This window comes from Manis javanica, chromosome 3 (assembly GCF_040802235.1).
Source record: "Manis javanica isolate MJ-LG chromosome 3, MJ_LKY, whole genome shotgun sequence".
Classification (NCBI taxonomy): Eukaryota; Metazoa; Chordata; class Mammalia; order Pholidota; family Manidae; genus Manis; species Manis javanica.
The window spans coordinates 215,598,210-215,614,078 of record NC_133158.1 but is presented as its reverse complement, the minus strand read 5'-3'; the positions used below and the strand labels follow the sequence as shown (position 1 = coordinate 215,614,078).

General features: G+C 39.9%; 1 protein-coding gene across 4 annotated transcripts in view; it reads left to right on the top strand.

Moving 5' to 3' along the window:
• GALNTL6 (polypeptide N-acetylgalactosaminyltransferase like 6) overlaps positions 1 to 15,869 on the top strand; it is a 930,232-nt gene that overhangs the window by 396,085 nt on the left and 518,278 nt on the right. For all 4 annotated transcript variants that reach the window (XM_073232816.1, XM_036998902.2, XM_073232817.1 and 1 more), the window contains one exon: positions 2,827 to 2,965. In XM_073232816.1, coding sequence (XP_073088917.1) covers positions 2,827 to 2,965 — 139 coding nt within the window. The remainder of the gene's footprint in view (positions 1 to 2,826; positions 2,966 to 15,869) is intronic.

The window sequence follows — 15,869 nt, the reverse complement described above, 5'->3', positions numbered from 1 at the left end:
AAACTATTATGCTGTCAATTAAGAAAAATAAAAATAAAAAGGTTTTAGTTGTTTATTCTACCTTCCCTTATTCCTTCTTCGATGCTTTTTCTTTATGTAGTTCTCATTTCTGACCCATGTCACTTTCCTTCTCTCTAAATAACTCCTTTTAACATTTCTTACAAGGCAGGAAGCAAATTCCAATTTTTTTTTGAGAAAGTCTTTATTTCTCCTTTACTTTTAAATGATAATTTTGCAAGGTACAAAATTGGTGGTTGATGGTTTTTTCTCTCAACCCCAAATATTTCACTCCATCCTCTTGCCTGCTTGGTTCCTGAGGAGGATTGGATGCAATTCTTGCCTTTGTTTCTCTGTAAGTTGGATTGTTTTTCTTTGGGCCCCCTTCAGGCTTTTTTCTTTCTCCTTGATTTCCCCATTATTTAAAAATGATACGTCTAGGTGGTGTAGTTTTTTGTTTGCTTGTTCTGGCATTTTTCCTGCATGGCCTTCTCTAAACTTCTTTAATCTGTGGTTTGGTGTCTGGCATTAATTTGGGGAAATTCTTGGTCATTGTTGTTTCACATACATCTTCTGTTCCTTTCTCTCTTCCCTTTCTGCGCCTCCCATTATGTGTCTGTCATACCTTTAGTAGTTGTCCCGCAGTCCATGGATAATCTGTCCTCACTTTGTCAGTCTTTGCTAGCCTTTTGGTCTTCAAGGCTACTTTTTCTTAGGCAATGTCCAGTCCCCTGAGAAGCCCCAAAGGCATTCATCATTTCTGTTTCCATGTTTGTTTGTTTTTATTTCTAACAGTTCTTTTTTGTGTTCTGTCACTGAGTTGCCCTCTCTGTGCTTACATTGCCTTCTGTTCCTGCTCCTCTGCTTTATCCATTAGCACCCTTAGCGTATCCATCGCAGTGATTTTCAATCCCCTGTCTGTTCATTCCAACATCTCTACCAGGTCTGATTCTGCTGCTTGTAGCCTGCCTCTTTAAACCATTTTTTTTTTCTGGCCCTTTAGTGTGCTTCGTAATTTGATTTCTTGGTAGTTGGACATGATGCACTGGGTAAAAGGAAGTGCTGACAAAGGCCTTTTTAACATGGTTGGGGGGCAGGGAGTGCCCACAGCCTGGGGTTCGGTCTCCGTCCTGGTGATCCTGTCACTCCCTCAGATTGCTTTTCCTCTTTTTGGTAGGAGAGGATGGCTTAGACTGGGCTGGAATTGGGTATTTCCCATCCACCTAGACAGTGGGGCTCTGATAATACCCCAGCAGGTGAGGTTCCAGTTGACGAGTTCCCCCTGAATGCAGGACTGATCAAGAAGAGCCCAGCAGATGAGATTCCCATTAACTAGTTCCCCCTGAGTGCAGGACTAGTCAAGAAGAACCCAGCAAGTGAGATTCCTATTAACTAGTTTTCCCTGAGTGAAGGACTGGTCAAGAACCCAACAGGTGAGATTCCAGTTAACTAGTTCCCCCTGAGCACAGGACTGGTCGAGAAGAGCCCTGCAGGTGAGATTCCCATTAACTAGTTCCTCCTGAGCACAGGAATGGTCGAGAAGAGCCCAGCAGGTGAGATCCCAGTTAACTAGTTCCCCCTGAGCACAGGACTGGTCAAGGAGAACAGAATGCTCTCAGGTGCTTGAGGAAGGTTCCCTTTTTTCGCCCTCCTACTGGAAGCACGAGAGAGTCTTTTCTCCAGCATTGACTCTGGGCACCTGGCTGAGCTCCTGAGGGTGCATCCCACAGAATTCTTTGAGCCTCCCTGTAACTGGTCCCCTGGAGTCTGTAATTCTCAGGTTTATCTGCACTGAGGTGCCGCCAGTTCATCGGTTACAGGTCAGGTTCTCCAATCTGGGCGCTGGTTCCCCACAGCCTGCACTCCTGAGACCCTGCCCTGCTGAGCCTCTGCCCTGCTGAGCCTCTGCCCCCTGTCTCTCCTGGGGCAGCAGTTTGCCCTGTAGCCTCCTGTCTCTTAGGGATCCAAGAAGACTTGTTGATCTTTCAGTCCGTTCAGCTATTTGCTTGTTGTCAGGATGGCGCAGCACCTTCCAAGCTCCTTTCCTGGAGCCCTGGAAACTGGGAGTCTTAGACTTAAATGAAATCAACTTAGAAAATATTTACAGCCTGTGTAATTAACAATAATAGATATAATATATAAATTTTTTAAAAAAAATCAAATACAAATTGTTTTTTAAAAAGCCCTGAACTGTCATTTGATAATGTAAGGAATATAAATGATAAAATACGAAATTATTAATTTCATTAGTAATCAAAAGAAGGCAAATTTAAGTATGAATAATACATTTCACCAGTAAATTTCAAAACATTATCCAGTGTTTCTGAGTATGTGTGACAACTGTCACAATTACTTTAAAGATATTCTAGCAATTCTACTTACAGAAATTATCCTCTCCCTTCCAAAAACACATAACTAGTAATATTTAAGCCAAGATATTCATTTCAACATTGTTTATAATAGGGAAAATTAGAAATTGCTTAAAACCTCAGTGGAATGGTGTAAATTGGGTAGGACAAAATAATGATTGGAAGTAAATGAAAAGATGGCTTTTTTATACAATCATGTTGGATAAAATTAAATTATAAAGTAGTATGTATATAAGAATCTGCATACATATGTTAAGAAACCTACTCTTAAAATCTTAGTGATTCTCTCTGTCCGGTGAGATGACACTCTCTACTTCTGTGTTGTTTGCTTTTAATCATGAGTATATTTCTTTTTTTCTAAATAAAATAATATGATGTAATAAACTCTTACCGCGGAAGACTTGTGTGGAGCACAGTGCCAGGGGCCCAAAGATGACCATCCATTTGTTTCCCCTGCTAGGGAAAGGGGAACAGGGGAGGCCATACCCGCTCACCGAGGAGGACCACGGGGACTCAGCCTACAGAGAAAATGGCTTCAACATTTTCGTCAGCAACAGTATTGCTCTCGAGAGGTCCCTGCCGGATATCCGCCACGCCAAGTGAGTGTCCGCCAGCCCACGGGCACGGTGGCTTTCTTTGCCTGTTTGTTTTATTATATTGAATGTGTATCACAGTGGGATACATAACCAGAATTTCTGCCCTCATAGTTTTATAAAGTACTTTTATATTTCATAAGCTTAAATATGTTCGATTTTAAATTGGAATAACTTCCAAAAGAGCAAGTACTGACTCTCTTAAGCTTAATCCACATTCTCATTATTGAGCTGACCGTGACATCTCCACTCAAAATGAAATGTTTTCAGGTAACACCCACACTTCCACCTTTGGTCGTGTAGACTATGAGGCAGACACGTTTTCAGGTGTTGAGCGCTGTCAGAGCTGTACACACAGACATGCCCTCACGAGGCTTGCCTCTCACACCAGCCTATGGTCAGCGCCATGGTTATATGTTCCATGAAAAATGCCCAAAGTGAGTGTTTCCATAATCCTGAGGTGATGGTCAGTGGCTCAGTTACCTTGTGGAATTTGTGAATTGCTTGTGGCTTGTCATTTGTCCATGAGTTGTTTTTACTGAATCATAGCTAAATATTATAATGGAAATGGAAATCAGAGTATCATGTATAGTTACCTGAAATCCCTCTTCTCTGTACCATCTGTCCCTAACCTTGCTTACTGTCGTTTATACCTAGTCTGTGATGGTTTCCTTGTCTGCCTGCGCTGTGCCGAATGTGTGCCAAGAACATGGAATATTATCACAATTTGGAGTTGTGGTGCTACCATGCATATTTGATAAATTTACCCAACTCTTCTGTTCATCTCAATCTCCCTTTGAAAACACTGTGTGAGAGAGAGAAGATCCTAGAAAGTAGATAAAAGGGTGACTGATGAAAAGAGGAGCAGCAATTTGAATTAAAACAAAAATCTACAGTGAATAAAGCTCTTAATTTGGGACAGAAATACTTAACCCTTTAGAAACAGTTTAGTCAGTTGTGGCTTGGGGATCATTTTTCAGCTGCCATATTGTGTCTTTATAAGTTTATTGTAAAGTATAAAAGAATTACTGGTTTCCTCCTCAGTTTGAATGTGAATTTGCATTTCCCAACATGGTTAAGCAGAGAATTAATATGAAGAACCAATCAATTTTGCCCTAAATGGAGTGCTTTATATATTGGACCAGGCCTTCCAAGTAGCCAGATGATTCCCGGGTTAGCTGAAGTTATCTGCCGTAATTCTCCCTGACTGAGAGCATTTCCAGTTATGAGAAATTTTAATACCTAATTACACGCCATCTAAGATGCATTAAATTGCATTGTTGCCATAATAAATGTGCCCAGAGAATAATTTCCGTCCGCCTCCTCCCCAACACGCCCACTTCCAATCTTTTAATGTGCATTCAGGTGGAAAGAATTGCAGATGGTAACAGTGCAGAAAATCACTGAAGTCAAAAGAAGGCTGATATGCCCGTTCTTCTCAGAGAGTGTATTTTTAGTGTAACTACCACCTTTTGAGAAAAGATATTCTTAGGCAATAATGGAAGAGAAAATGGGAAAATGGAAAGAGAAATTTTTTTTTGTAATTTTTCTTAGCATTACTGAGTTTACGTATCAGAGGGCATTATTCTAAATGTTAGGGGAGGAAAATGTGGCTAAAGCATGGCCTGTGACCATATTATTACTTATTTACTGTGGCTCGATGTCTAAAGGACCGTCATCTGGTGAGATAATAGCAAAAAAAAAAGAGAAAGCCACTTTAACAGAGGGTGGGGCGCGGATGGCAGCCCCAAGTCAGTGTGAGACCAAGAGATGGCAGCTCCCCGGGCCACCAGCCAGGCAGGACAGGAGGCTCGGGGTTGCCTCTTATTTTTTTTTTTTTTTGTCAAAATCCTACAGCAGGAAACTGTGAGCCCATGAAAGTCTTTCAGGGATCCCACTGTTTAATCCTAATGTGCTTTTGAGCTCATCTGTCAAAATGTGCTGCTCCCCATGCAGGCACAGGTGCGCGCGGTAGCGCCGCCCGGGGTGTGTGGGCCTCCAGGTCGGGACGCATCCCAGCTTTACTGGTGGACCTGGGCCTGCGCTAGGCGAGCACGGCTTGTTTGTGTTGGCAGGACCACCGGCAGGGAAGGCCAAACCGGCGTGGCCCTTACAGTCCAATGCAGCACCTCCGAGGCCCCGCAGCGGGACCGCGGCTCGCAGCCCCGGGGGGCGACCTCGGATGTTCCCTCTGCGCCGAGGCTTTGCCCGGGCAGCGCTGGCGGGCGGTATCTTGCGCGTTTGCTTAACTTGATCTTTACTCTAAACACAGAATTGCAGTCCTTGCCCCCCATTCTGCACAACAGAGCGCCCTCTCTGTCACCTGGGTGCTCTCCGCCCGCTCGCGTTCTCATGTTCAGCTAGTGAAGTTCACGGCTCTCGGTGTTCTGACATGCCTAGTGCACATTCTCATTCACTGGGAGGGATTTTCAGAACATGGATTATTTCAGAAATCTCAATCCAGGAAGCATTTCTTCTCTTAACGGTCCTACTGTCCTCTTTTTCTTCACTAGAATAAGAATGAACTTTATTTTGGCTTTATTATTTCACTGACCGTAATAGAGTCCCATCAAGTAGGAGTCCTAGATAAAGGAAACCTGATTGGTTTGTGTGCAATAATTTGGTCATTCTTGCTTCTATAATAATAATAAATACTGCTACTATTAATGATTACTACTACTAATAAAAAACTATTATAAATACTAACAATAAATTCTAAGTTTTTCATTTATGCTCTAGATTTCTTATATTCTTCCAAATATGGTTAGCATCTCCCCATCTTATAAATTACATTTTAACTTTTCATACAATCTATGCTTTGTTACTGTTGGGTTTCCTTCTTCCTCTGCATTCACGTCTGTGGGCCTGTGGTCGACTTCTGTACTTTTTTGAAGGCAGATGTATGTTTCATAAATGTTCCTTTCTTTACTTGCTCCCTAATTAAGCCTACACCATAGTGGGCTCAGCCTGGGCTCTATCCTTAGAGCATGTTATCTTTATCTTTTATTGAATGCACTGTTAATAACAGTTTTTCCGGTGAGAGCGTCCATATGGCAGTTGTCCCCGTCTGTGGCCACCTGGCTGGCCTGACTTTATTTCGCCACACTTGAACTGTTCCATGCCTGTGCACTGAGTGTGCCTTTTCTTTGTATTCACTCACCCGTCTGGCTTACCTCATCTTTGAATGCCACAGTGTGTCTCATTTTAACTTCCAGTTCAAGAGAGGCAATGTAAAACTTATATTTAGAACACAAAATACATATAAAATGGGGAGATAGAAAACCACAGAAGGCAGGGTGGCCTCTATAACAAAGAAACTCATGAACTTATGCATGAATGGATTGGAGAATATTTGAGCAAGTATTACTCCCTAGATATAACAAATTCATCAGCAGTTGCCACAGATGCTCCCTAAAACATGTATAATTAATGCATGTGAGATGAAATTACACCTATGAAAAGAGGACATGCGTCATTAAGACATGTAAGAGTTGTGTGTAATAGGAGAGTTGAAGTAGGCTTTGTAGAGGATTCAGGTAAATGAATTATCAAGATGAGATTCATTTTTTTGCTGTTATAAAAGAATGATATTTACAGATACATATTCATGCATATACATACATTAATTAGGATACAAGTGTAAGGTTGCTGAGTAGCAGGGAGATTGAAAAATTAAACTAGTTCACTGACTTGTGGCTTTTCCTTTCATTTAACTTTTCCTTGACATTTGATTTGTACTCCCAAGATACTGATAGTCTTAGCTTCAACAAATAAAATAGTGAATGTTAGGAGAAAATTCTATAATATCTAAATTCTTGAGAAAAACTAGAAGAATTTTTATAACCTCTTGGATTATATGGTTGCACTTGTATCAGACTAATGTGTCACAGTCCACTCTATGTGTAATTTCAGAGCCAAGTGAGAGATTCAGATTTGGCTTAGAATTAAAATATTACCTTTATTATTGGTAAAATTCTGTTTGTGGGCACGGCTTAGTAGCGGGCTGTATGTGATCCCTAACTGTGTCTTCCAGAGTGAGGCATGCTCAGCCTTCAAGCGACAGACCTTGCTGGGCACCTGAGGGCAGTTGTGTATTGGAAGGCACGGAGGGCAGAGTTAGATGCCTGGTCTCTGCAGGCAGGCAGGTTCCAAAACAGAACCAGGTAAGGGCCGAGGCAAGCTTGGTCGCTCCAGAGGTCAGACTCATCAGTCATGTGTCCTTTTCTCCTGGAAAGAATATAAGAGAAGATGGAGAAAGGCTCAGAATATTAATCTAGCGGCCGTCCCCCCACATGGGGGTATCCATGGAGAGCAAAGGAATCTCCTCCCAGGCTGAACAGGGCACGGGGTCTGCTTTGCATATGAGGAGAAAAGCAGTACACCAGGATACACAGATTGTGGATATATTTTATTTTTCTGTACCTTACAGTTTAAACATCCCTGCTTTCTGTAAGTTATGTTGGATAATAATTCTAGAAAGCCTGACTTCAGGACTTGCACGGTGGTGCTGCAAAGGCGGGCTGTCATTTCGCATCCTGCTTACTTGGTCATGTTCCTCACCAGGTATTAAGATCATTAAAACCGAGACTCCAGGTTTACTAAATTGGCTTCGGCATGATTTTTTTCCCCCTTTTCCTTCTGATGTTAATCCTTCTGATTTCCTTCCTTCTTTTCCAGTCATAAGGTGAAAATATAAAATATAAGGAGATGAAGTGAACTACACTTCTAAAATTTAAATTGTGAAAACAAACTCTGAGTCCATTTTAAGCTTATTTAAGGAAAAATAATTAGAGGTGTCTGATTTGCTAGGAATTAGTGTCTATGCTTAGAACGATATTTATTTTAATGTTATGTTAACTAGGAAAGTGTTATTGTTTCAACTCCTATCTATTGAATACTAGAATTCATTCACAGTGATATTTGAGTTTAACCATCTAAAAATGTGCAAGGGTAAAATTATTTTATGTCTCAATTTCAAAAGCTACATAAAAATTTGGGAAGCATTGGCTTCCTTTCATGTTTTTATTATGATTTACTTGTGAAGTTGGTGAAGTATTTTCTTTCAACAAGTTCACATGTGAATTTTAAGCAATAAAATGACTTTGCACCCTCCAATCAGGGGTGAATACCCCCGCAGAGGGAGATGGGGAGTGTATCCTTTGAAGCAAATGGTTTTCCAGCCTAGGGTCTGTCTAAGGGTGGCTGCAAAGGGAAAACAATAATTAAACCACCAGCAGCAGGCTGGGGAGGGTGATAATCAAGGACAACAGATAGGGAATGACCTTTCTAAACTGTTATTCAAGTAAGTACCCTTCACTATTCTTTGCAAGCCAGCTTGGATAAATATTTTAGACATCAGTACATTAGTGTGTTCCTAAGGATCACGAAAAAAAGAAACGTGATAAAACACCAACAAAAACTTACACACATCATCCATTAACTGAAGTTCGAAAGATATGCAAGATTTTTTTTATCACTGTAACTAGAAGATGTGTTCCAGTTGAAGTGAATGTTCCTAGGACAGGTAACAGTTCAGGAGTCACCAGACATTTGGCTTCGCAGTGATTGGCAGATCTCAAGGCCGAGTCTTTGACAGGAGGGCTGAGGGCGAGCACAGAGACCCCAGGGCCCAAGGGGAGGCGCGGCGGGGGTCACGCACAGCGAATACTGGCGCCGGAACCAACAGGCCTCCTAAAAATGACCTTAGAGCTGCTCCAAAATCATGTCTGTTGAATTTCAAAGTATATCCTTTGTAACCTGGAAACATGACAAAGATCAAAAGAAAAAAACTGAAAGTTAGGCATAAGAGTAAGAAATAGATTCACAACTTTAATTCCTTAAATAGAAGAAAATGGAAACTTGGTGTAATGATGCATTCTGTGAGAGCAATCCAGCAGTAAGAACCCTAAATTTGTTCCTTCTGCATTTTATTCCCACCCTTAGGACTTTATCTGATTTTTAAATAGTAATGATAAATCTGCAGTTTTGATGAGCTAACATCATATTTATTGGTGAAAGGCTGGATGCATCCCCCCAACATCACAAGGTGAGGGAAATGTCTACTCTTACCACTTCTGTTCAGGATTGTACTGTAGACCCTAGCCAGACAATGAGGCAAGAAACAAGAAATACACGGCATGTAAACTGGAGATGAATAATTAAAACTGCCTCCGTTGGCAGCTGACAATCAGTATAGAAAATCCTAAAGAATCTACTTTAAAAAAAAAAACTGTTAGAGCTAATAACCAAGTTTAACAAGGTGGAAGGGTACAAGATCAATATAACAAAAATCACTTTGTTTTTATATACTTGCAGTTGCAGGAATAATCTGAAAATGTAATTAAAAACACAATTCATTTACCATTAAATCAAAATGAAAAAAAATACTTAGGATTTAGTTGAAAAGGGACATAAAACTTGTCATTTGAAAGCTACAAAACACTGAAATCAAAAGAAGATTGAAGAAATGGAAACTCATCCCATGTTGGTACATCAGAAGACTCAACATTGTTACGACGGAAAAACACTCCATGTCGATCTACACATTCAAAGAAATCTTTATCAGAATCCCAGCTGGTTTCTTTGTAGAAATCAACAAGCTGATTCTAAAATTTATATGGAATTGTGGGACCCAGAATAGCCAAAACAATCCTGAAGAACAGCAATGAAATAGAGTGACACACACTCCATGATTTTGAATTTATTATAAAGCAACAGAAATCAAGATATGTGAGACTGGTATATGGGTAGATATATAGCTCAACAGAATATAATTTGAGAGCCCAGAAATAATTCTATACATCCATGGTCAGTTGATTTGTTGACAAGGATGTCAAAACCATTCAATGTGGGAAGAATAGTCTTTTAAACGCATGGCCCTGGGACAACTTGAAAGCCACATGCAAAAGAATGATGCTGGGCTCTTACCTTAGACCACGTAAAAGTCAGCAGAAAATGTACCAAAGACCTTAACGTAAGTGCTGAAAGAAGAAAATGCAGAGGTCAATCTTCATGACCTTTCATTGACAAAGTATTCTTAGGTATGATACCAAAAGCACTAGAAACAAAAGAAAAAAATAAATTGTACTTCATCAAGATTAAAAAGTTTTATTTTTCAAAGGACACCATTAGGAAAGCAAAATGACACCTCAAAAGCAGGGAAAATATTTGCAAATCACATATCTGATGAAGGGCTTGTATCTAAAATACATAAAGAACTCTTACAATTTAATAATAAAAAGACAACCGAGTTAAAATATGGGAAAATGATCTGAATAGTCACTTCTCCAAAGAAGAGATAGAAATGGCCAATAAATTCATGAAAAGATGCTCAACATCATTAGTTATCAGGGAAATACAAAGCAAAGCCACAACGAGGTACCACTTCACACCTTCTATGATGGCTGGAGCCACAGGGTCAGATAGTAAGTGCTGGCAAGGGTGTCCAGAAGCTGGAACCTTGTGCACTGCTGGTGGGGGTGTAGGTGTCGTTGCTGTGAATCATAGTCTGGCAGTTGCTCTGACAATTAAAACAGAGTCACCACATGACCCTACAGCTCCACTTCTAGGTGTGCCCAAGAAAAAAAACACAATATGGCCACATCCACATAAAGCTTAACAGCATTCTTCAGAATAGCTGAATGGTGGAAAAAACTCAAATGCCCATGCATACACAGAAGGTGGTATAGCCATACTACAGAAGATTATTCAGACATTAAAAGGAAAAAAAAATTACTTATAAATGCTACATCTTGGGTTAACCTTGAAGATATTATGCAAAATGAAAAAAGCAGACCCAGGTTCCACATGGTGTATGATTTTGCTCATGTGAATGTCCAGAATAGGGAAATCTGTAGAAATAGTAGATAGTGGTCACCTTAGGGCTGTGAGGGGTAAGGTGCGGGAGAGTTATAACTAAGGGCTGGGATTTCTTTTTGAGTTGATTAACATACTTTAAAAGTGGGCTGTTGGCTCCATTCATCTGTGAATATACTAAAAACCAGTGAATCGTGCAGTTTAAATGGCACAAAAATGAATTATAAGGCATATGAATTATATCTCAGTAATGCTGTTTTAAAAATGATAAATCACACCCAGTTTTTCTGTGTCAAATAATTTTATTTTACTCCTTTATTTTTACCAAATCAAGGGATTAATTCCCTTGGTAGACTTTATCATCTCAGTCATTGTCATAAGTATTAATCTTTAAGGTTTTGTAACTGGTATGTAGTGAGAAGTGCCTATTATTTTTGAAGTGTGAGGTTCAAGTATCTCAGTGTCATGAACACTATTTTATTTTCTAGTAAGATTCCATTAAAAATCTACAATTCCTGCTGTGGAAAGGATTGTTTGGTATTCTCTGCTTAAGTGGAAAATTCATATGATTTTAAAAAGTACTATTTAAACTACTGGCTCAAATTTAATCACATATGATAATAAATATCTATACACCACATCTGTAAAATGACCTCTTTTCCCAGATTTCCCCCCATCTATCAGTCCAACTTCTATACAGATACTAATTTCTTCAACTCCAGTTCAGTTCTTCAGCAAGCCCTAACTTAACTCAAGACCCTACAGTGGCATAAAATTTTTTCTCGCCAAAGTCACTAATGATTTCCATGTTGTCAAAATCCAATACAGGCAAACCTAGTTTTAAGTTCTTCATTTTACTGCTCCTCACAGAAACTGCCTGTTTCACAAATTAGAGGTTTGTGGCAACCCTACACTGAGCAGTCTATCAGTGCCATTTTTCTCACAGCGTTTGCTCACTTTGTGTCTCACATTTTGGTGATTCTTGTAATATTTCAAACTTTTTCATCATTTTTAGATTTATTATGGTGATCTGCCACCAGTGATCTTTGATGTTAAAATTATAATTGCTTTGGGGCACTGTGAACCCATCCAAATAAGGTCGGGAACTTAATTGATACATGCTTTGTGCTCTGACTGCTCCACTGACTGGCCATCATCCAGTCTCTCCTCCCCCTCTCGTTCCCTGAGACACAACAATACTGAAATCAGGCCAGTTATTGACCCTGCACTGGCCTCTAAGTGTTCCAGTGAAAGGAGGAATTGCATGCCTCTCATTTTAAGTCAAAAGCTAGAAATAATTAAGCTTAATGAGGAAGACATGTCAAAAGCTGAGATTGCCTCAAAGCCAGGCATCTTGCACCAAACAGTTTGCCAAGTTGTGAATGAATGCAAAGGAAAAGTTCTGGAGGGTAATGAAAAATGCTATTCCAGTGAACACACAAATGGTAAGAAAGCAAAACAGCGTTATTGCTGATGTGAGAAAGTTTTAGTGATCTGGATAGAAGATCAAACCAGCTACAACATTCCCTTGAGCTAAAGTCCAATCCAGAGCAAGACCCTAATTCTTTTCAGTTCATTGAAAGCTGAGAGAGGCGAGGAAGCTGCAGAAGAAAAGTTGGCAGTTAGCAGAGATTGGTTCATAGAGTATAAGAAAAGAAGCTTAGATCTCTGCAACAGGAAAGTGCAGGTGGAGCAGCAGGTGCTGATGGAGAAACTGCAGCAGATTATCCAGAAGATCCAACTGAGATCATTCATGAAGGTAGCTGCACTGAACAGCAGATTTTCAATGTAGACAAAACAGCTTGGAAAGGGATGCCATCTAGGACTTTCATAGCTAGAGAGGAGAAGTCAATGTCTGGCTTCAAAGTTTCAAAAGATAGTCTGACTTTCTTTTAGGACTAATGCAGCTGGTGACTTTAAGTTGAAGCCAAGGTCCATTTATTATTCTGAAATCCCAGGGCCCTTAAGAATTATGCTCAATATACTCTGTGCTTTAGAAATGGAACAACAAAGACAGCATGTGTTAGAAACATAGTTAATGATGATTATTTCAAACCCACTGTTGAGACCTACTGCTCAGGGAAAAGGTTCCTTTCAAAATACGGCTGCTCACTGACAATGCCCCGGTCACCCAAGAGCTGTGACGGGGATCTGCAGTGAGATTCGTGTTGATCTCATGCCACTCACACTTCATCCATTCTGTAGCCCACAGATCAAGGAGTCACTTTGACTTTCAAGTTGCATTACTTAAGAAACACATTTCATATAAGGCAATGGTACTTCAGATAGTGATTCCCCTAAAGGATCTGGACAAAGACAATTGAAAACCTTGTGGAAAGGAGTCACCATTCTGGGTGCCATTAGAACATTCATGATTCATGAGAAGAGATTAATATCAACACTCCCAGGAGATTGGAGGAAGTTGATTCCCACCCTCCTGGATGAGCCACAAGCCTTCCATGGGGGAGTCACTGCAGACATCGGGGACACAGCATGAGAACTCCAACCGGAAGTGGGGCCTGGAGAGGGGACTGAATTGCTGCCTTGCATGATAAGCTTGAGAGGATGAGGAGCTGCTTCCTATGGGTGAACGAAGGAAGTGGTTTCCTGAGATGGAATCTCCTCCTAGTGAAGATGCTGTGAAGGTTGTTGAAATGATGGGATTTAGCATATTAAATAAACTTAGTTGATAAAGCAGCGGCAGGGTTTGAGAGGACTGACTTCAATTTTAAAAGAAATTCTGTGGGTAAAATGCTATTGAATAGTGTCTCATGCTGCAGAGAAATCGTCCATTGAAGGGAAGGTCAATCAAAGTGTCAACTTCACTGTCATCTTATTTTAAGAATTTGTTACAGTCACCCCACATTCTAGCACCCACCCCCTGATCACCAGCAGCCTCAACACCAAGGTGGGACCCCTCCACCAGCAGAACGATTACAACTTGCTGGTGCTTAAATAATGGTTAACATGTTTTTAATTAGTAACATATTTTTTAATTAAGGCATGTGCTTTTTTTTTTTTTTTTTTTTAGGCATAATGCTATTGCATAATTACTAGAATACAACATACTGTAAACTTAACTTTTATATGCTGGTAAACCAAAAAATTCATTGGACTCACTTTATTGCAGCATTCACCTTACTGTGGTGGTCTGGAACCGATCTTGAAATATCTCCAATATGTGCCTGTGTATTTAAGTGTTTGTCTTGTGAAAATTCCCAGTCTGCCCCTCCTCTCATTGTTAAGGCCTCTTGTTCTGTTTCAAGGAATGAAGAGAACTTGTTTTTTCTTCCCATATCTTTTCAGTCTCTTTTGCAAACAGTTCCTCTTTATCTGATGGCAAGAAACTAAAACTCACTGGTGCCCCAGTGCTCGCCTCTGGTTTCTCAATTTTATTTACTCCCTCCCACTCATCTCACCTTCTAAGGCCTATTAATTTTATCTCTAAAACACAGTGTCAAAATATGTCTCGAATGCATACACTTCTCTTAATTTCAATGATCTCCACTATCATCTTTTAATTGGAATCCTAGAATAACCTCCTAACTGGACCTGTCACAATGCTTCCTTTTGCTCCTGTGCAAAACATTCAGCAGAAGGCGCAGGAATGAGCCTTAGGGCAGATCATTATATCCCCCCCCAGCTAACAGCCTTAAGAGACTCCCTCCCTGTTGCACCAAAAAGCACAGGCACCTCCCCCCCCCAGGCTTCACAGGCTGGTCCCTGCCTGCACCTGCTTCCTCTTTGGCTCTTACCTCTGCATTCACTGTTTCAACCACAATTTGCTGCGATGATCACACAGCAGCGTGAACACAACAACCTTGTGTTCCTCAGTACAGACATAAAATACATATAACACCAAAGTGTTTGTCATAGTGCCGTATACAGTGTTCATTTATTTATTAAGGACCTTTGTAATGGGTGACCAAATAAGTATGTAAATAGTAATCATTCCACCACCCCCAACTCAAAACACATATAGTTGGCAGTCCAAACTAATTTTTCAGAGCTGTCAAAGGCAAAATAATTCACCAGTTATCACTATTTTATCAAACCCAACTGACGTGGCAAGATTAGAGCAGAAAAACTGTCTGACAAAAACCAGCCATAGAAAATTGAATATGCTGACATTAAAAGAATTACTATGTAAATGGGTGCTGGGAAATGGCTTACACAGATTTGCTCAATAGCAAACTTGTCACTAGCCAGATGCTTAGTTGACATTTTATTCTATTGCTGCTGAGAATGAGCTGAAAGGGCTTTAGCTGAACCAAAATGGGTTTGCATGAAATCGTACAATGACAAAAAGTGAAAAGAAAATAAATCCCCTCCCCTCTTTCTGAACATGAGTGGTTCCCTTGAGAAGATTAAAAAACAAAACAGAGCTGGGTTTACTATATTATGCTTAGCTATTCTGATAATCCTGTTTAGGAAGTCTTTTTAAAACAGACTTCAGAGATTTCAACAACCTGAATTGTCACTGATCAGTTAAGCCATTCTATAAGGCTTTTGACAAACTAAGAGGCAATACTTACGTAATTAATTGGTCACTGTCCAAGGTGCTGATACTGGCACTTTATTAAAAAGTGGTCAAAAGGCTCCCCGCTGCCCCCTGCAACCAAAATACCATTTTGCTGTAGCCATGAGGTCAAACAAATTGTGGTATTTTGAATTGGTTTCCTTCACACATACATCCTAATGAACCTTACTGGAACTGAGTTGGCACTTTATCACCACTTCACAGAATTATCATGATTATTACAAAATGGCACAGAGTCATAACTGTTTAAAATGTGGTTCCTAATGGAAACTCAAAATATTAATCCCTGTCTGTTCATGGTCATAATTACTATACAATAACACCTCAACACATTTAGCATTGTATGAAAAATGTCCCAAGTTACATATGGTTCATGAAATATATATATTTTTTCTCATTTTTCTGAAATATGTTAATATAACTAAGGAATCTTTAAGAGCATACTACTACATCATCCTCCAAGTTATTTCATCAGTAAAAATATAATGAGTAATATTTTTGCAGATGTTGTTATTACCTGAACAAACCTTTCAACAAGTATTAAGAATATATGTG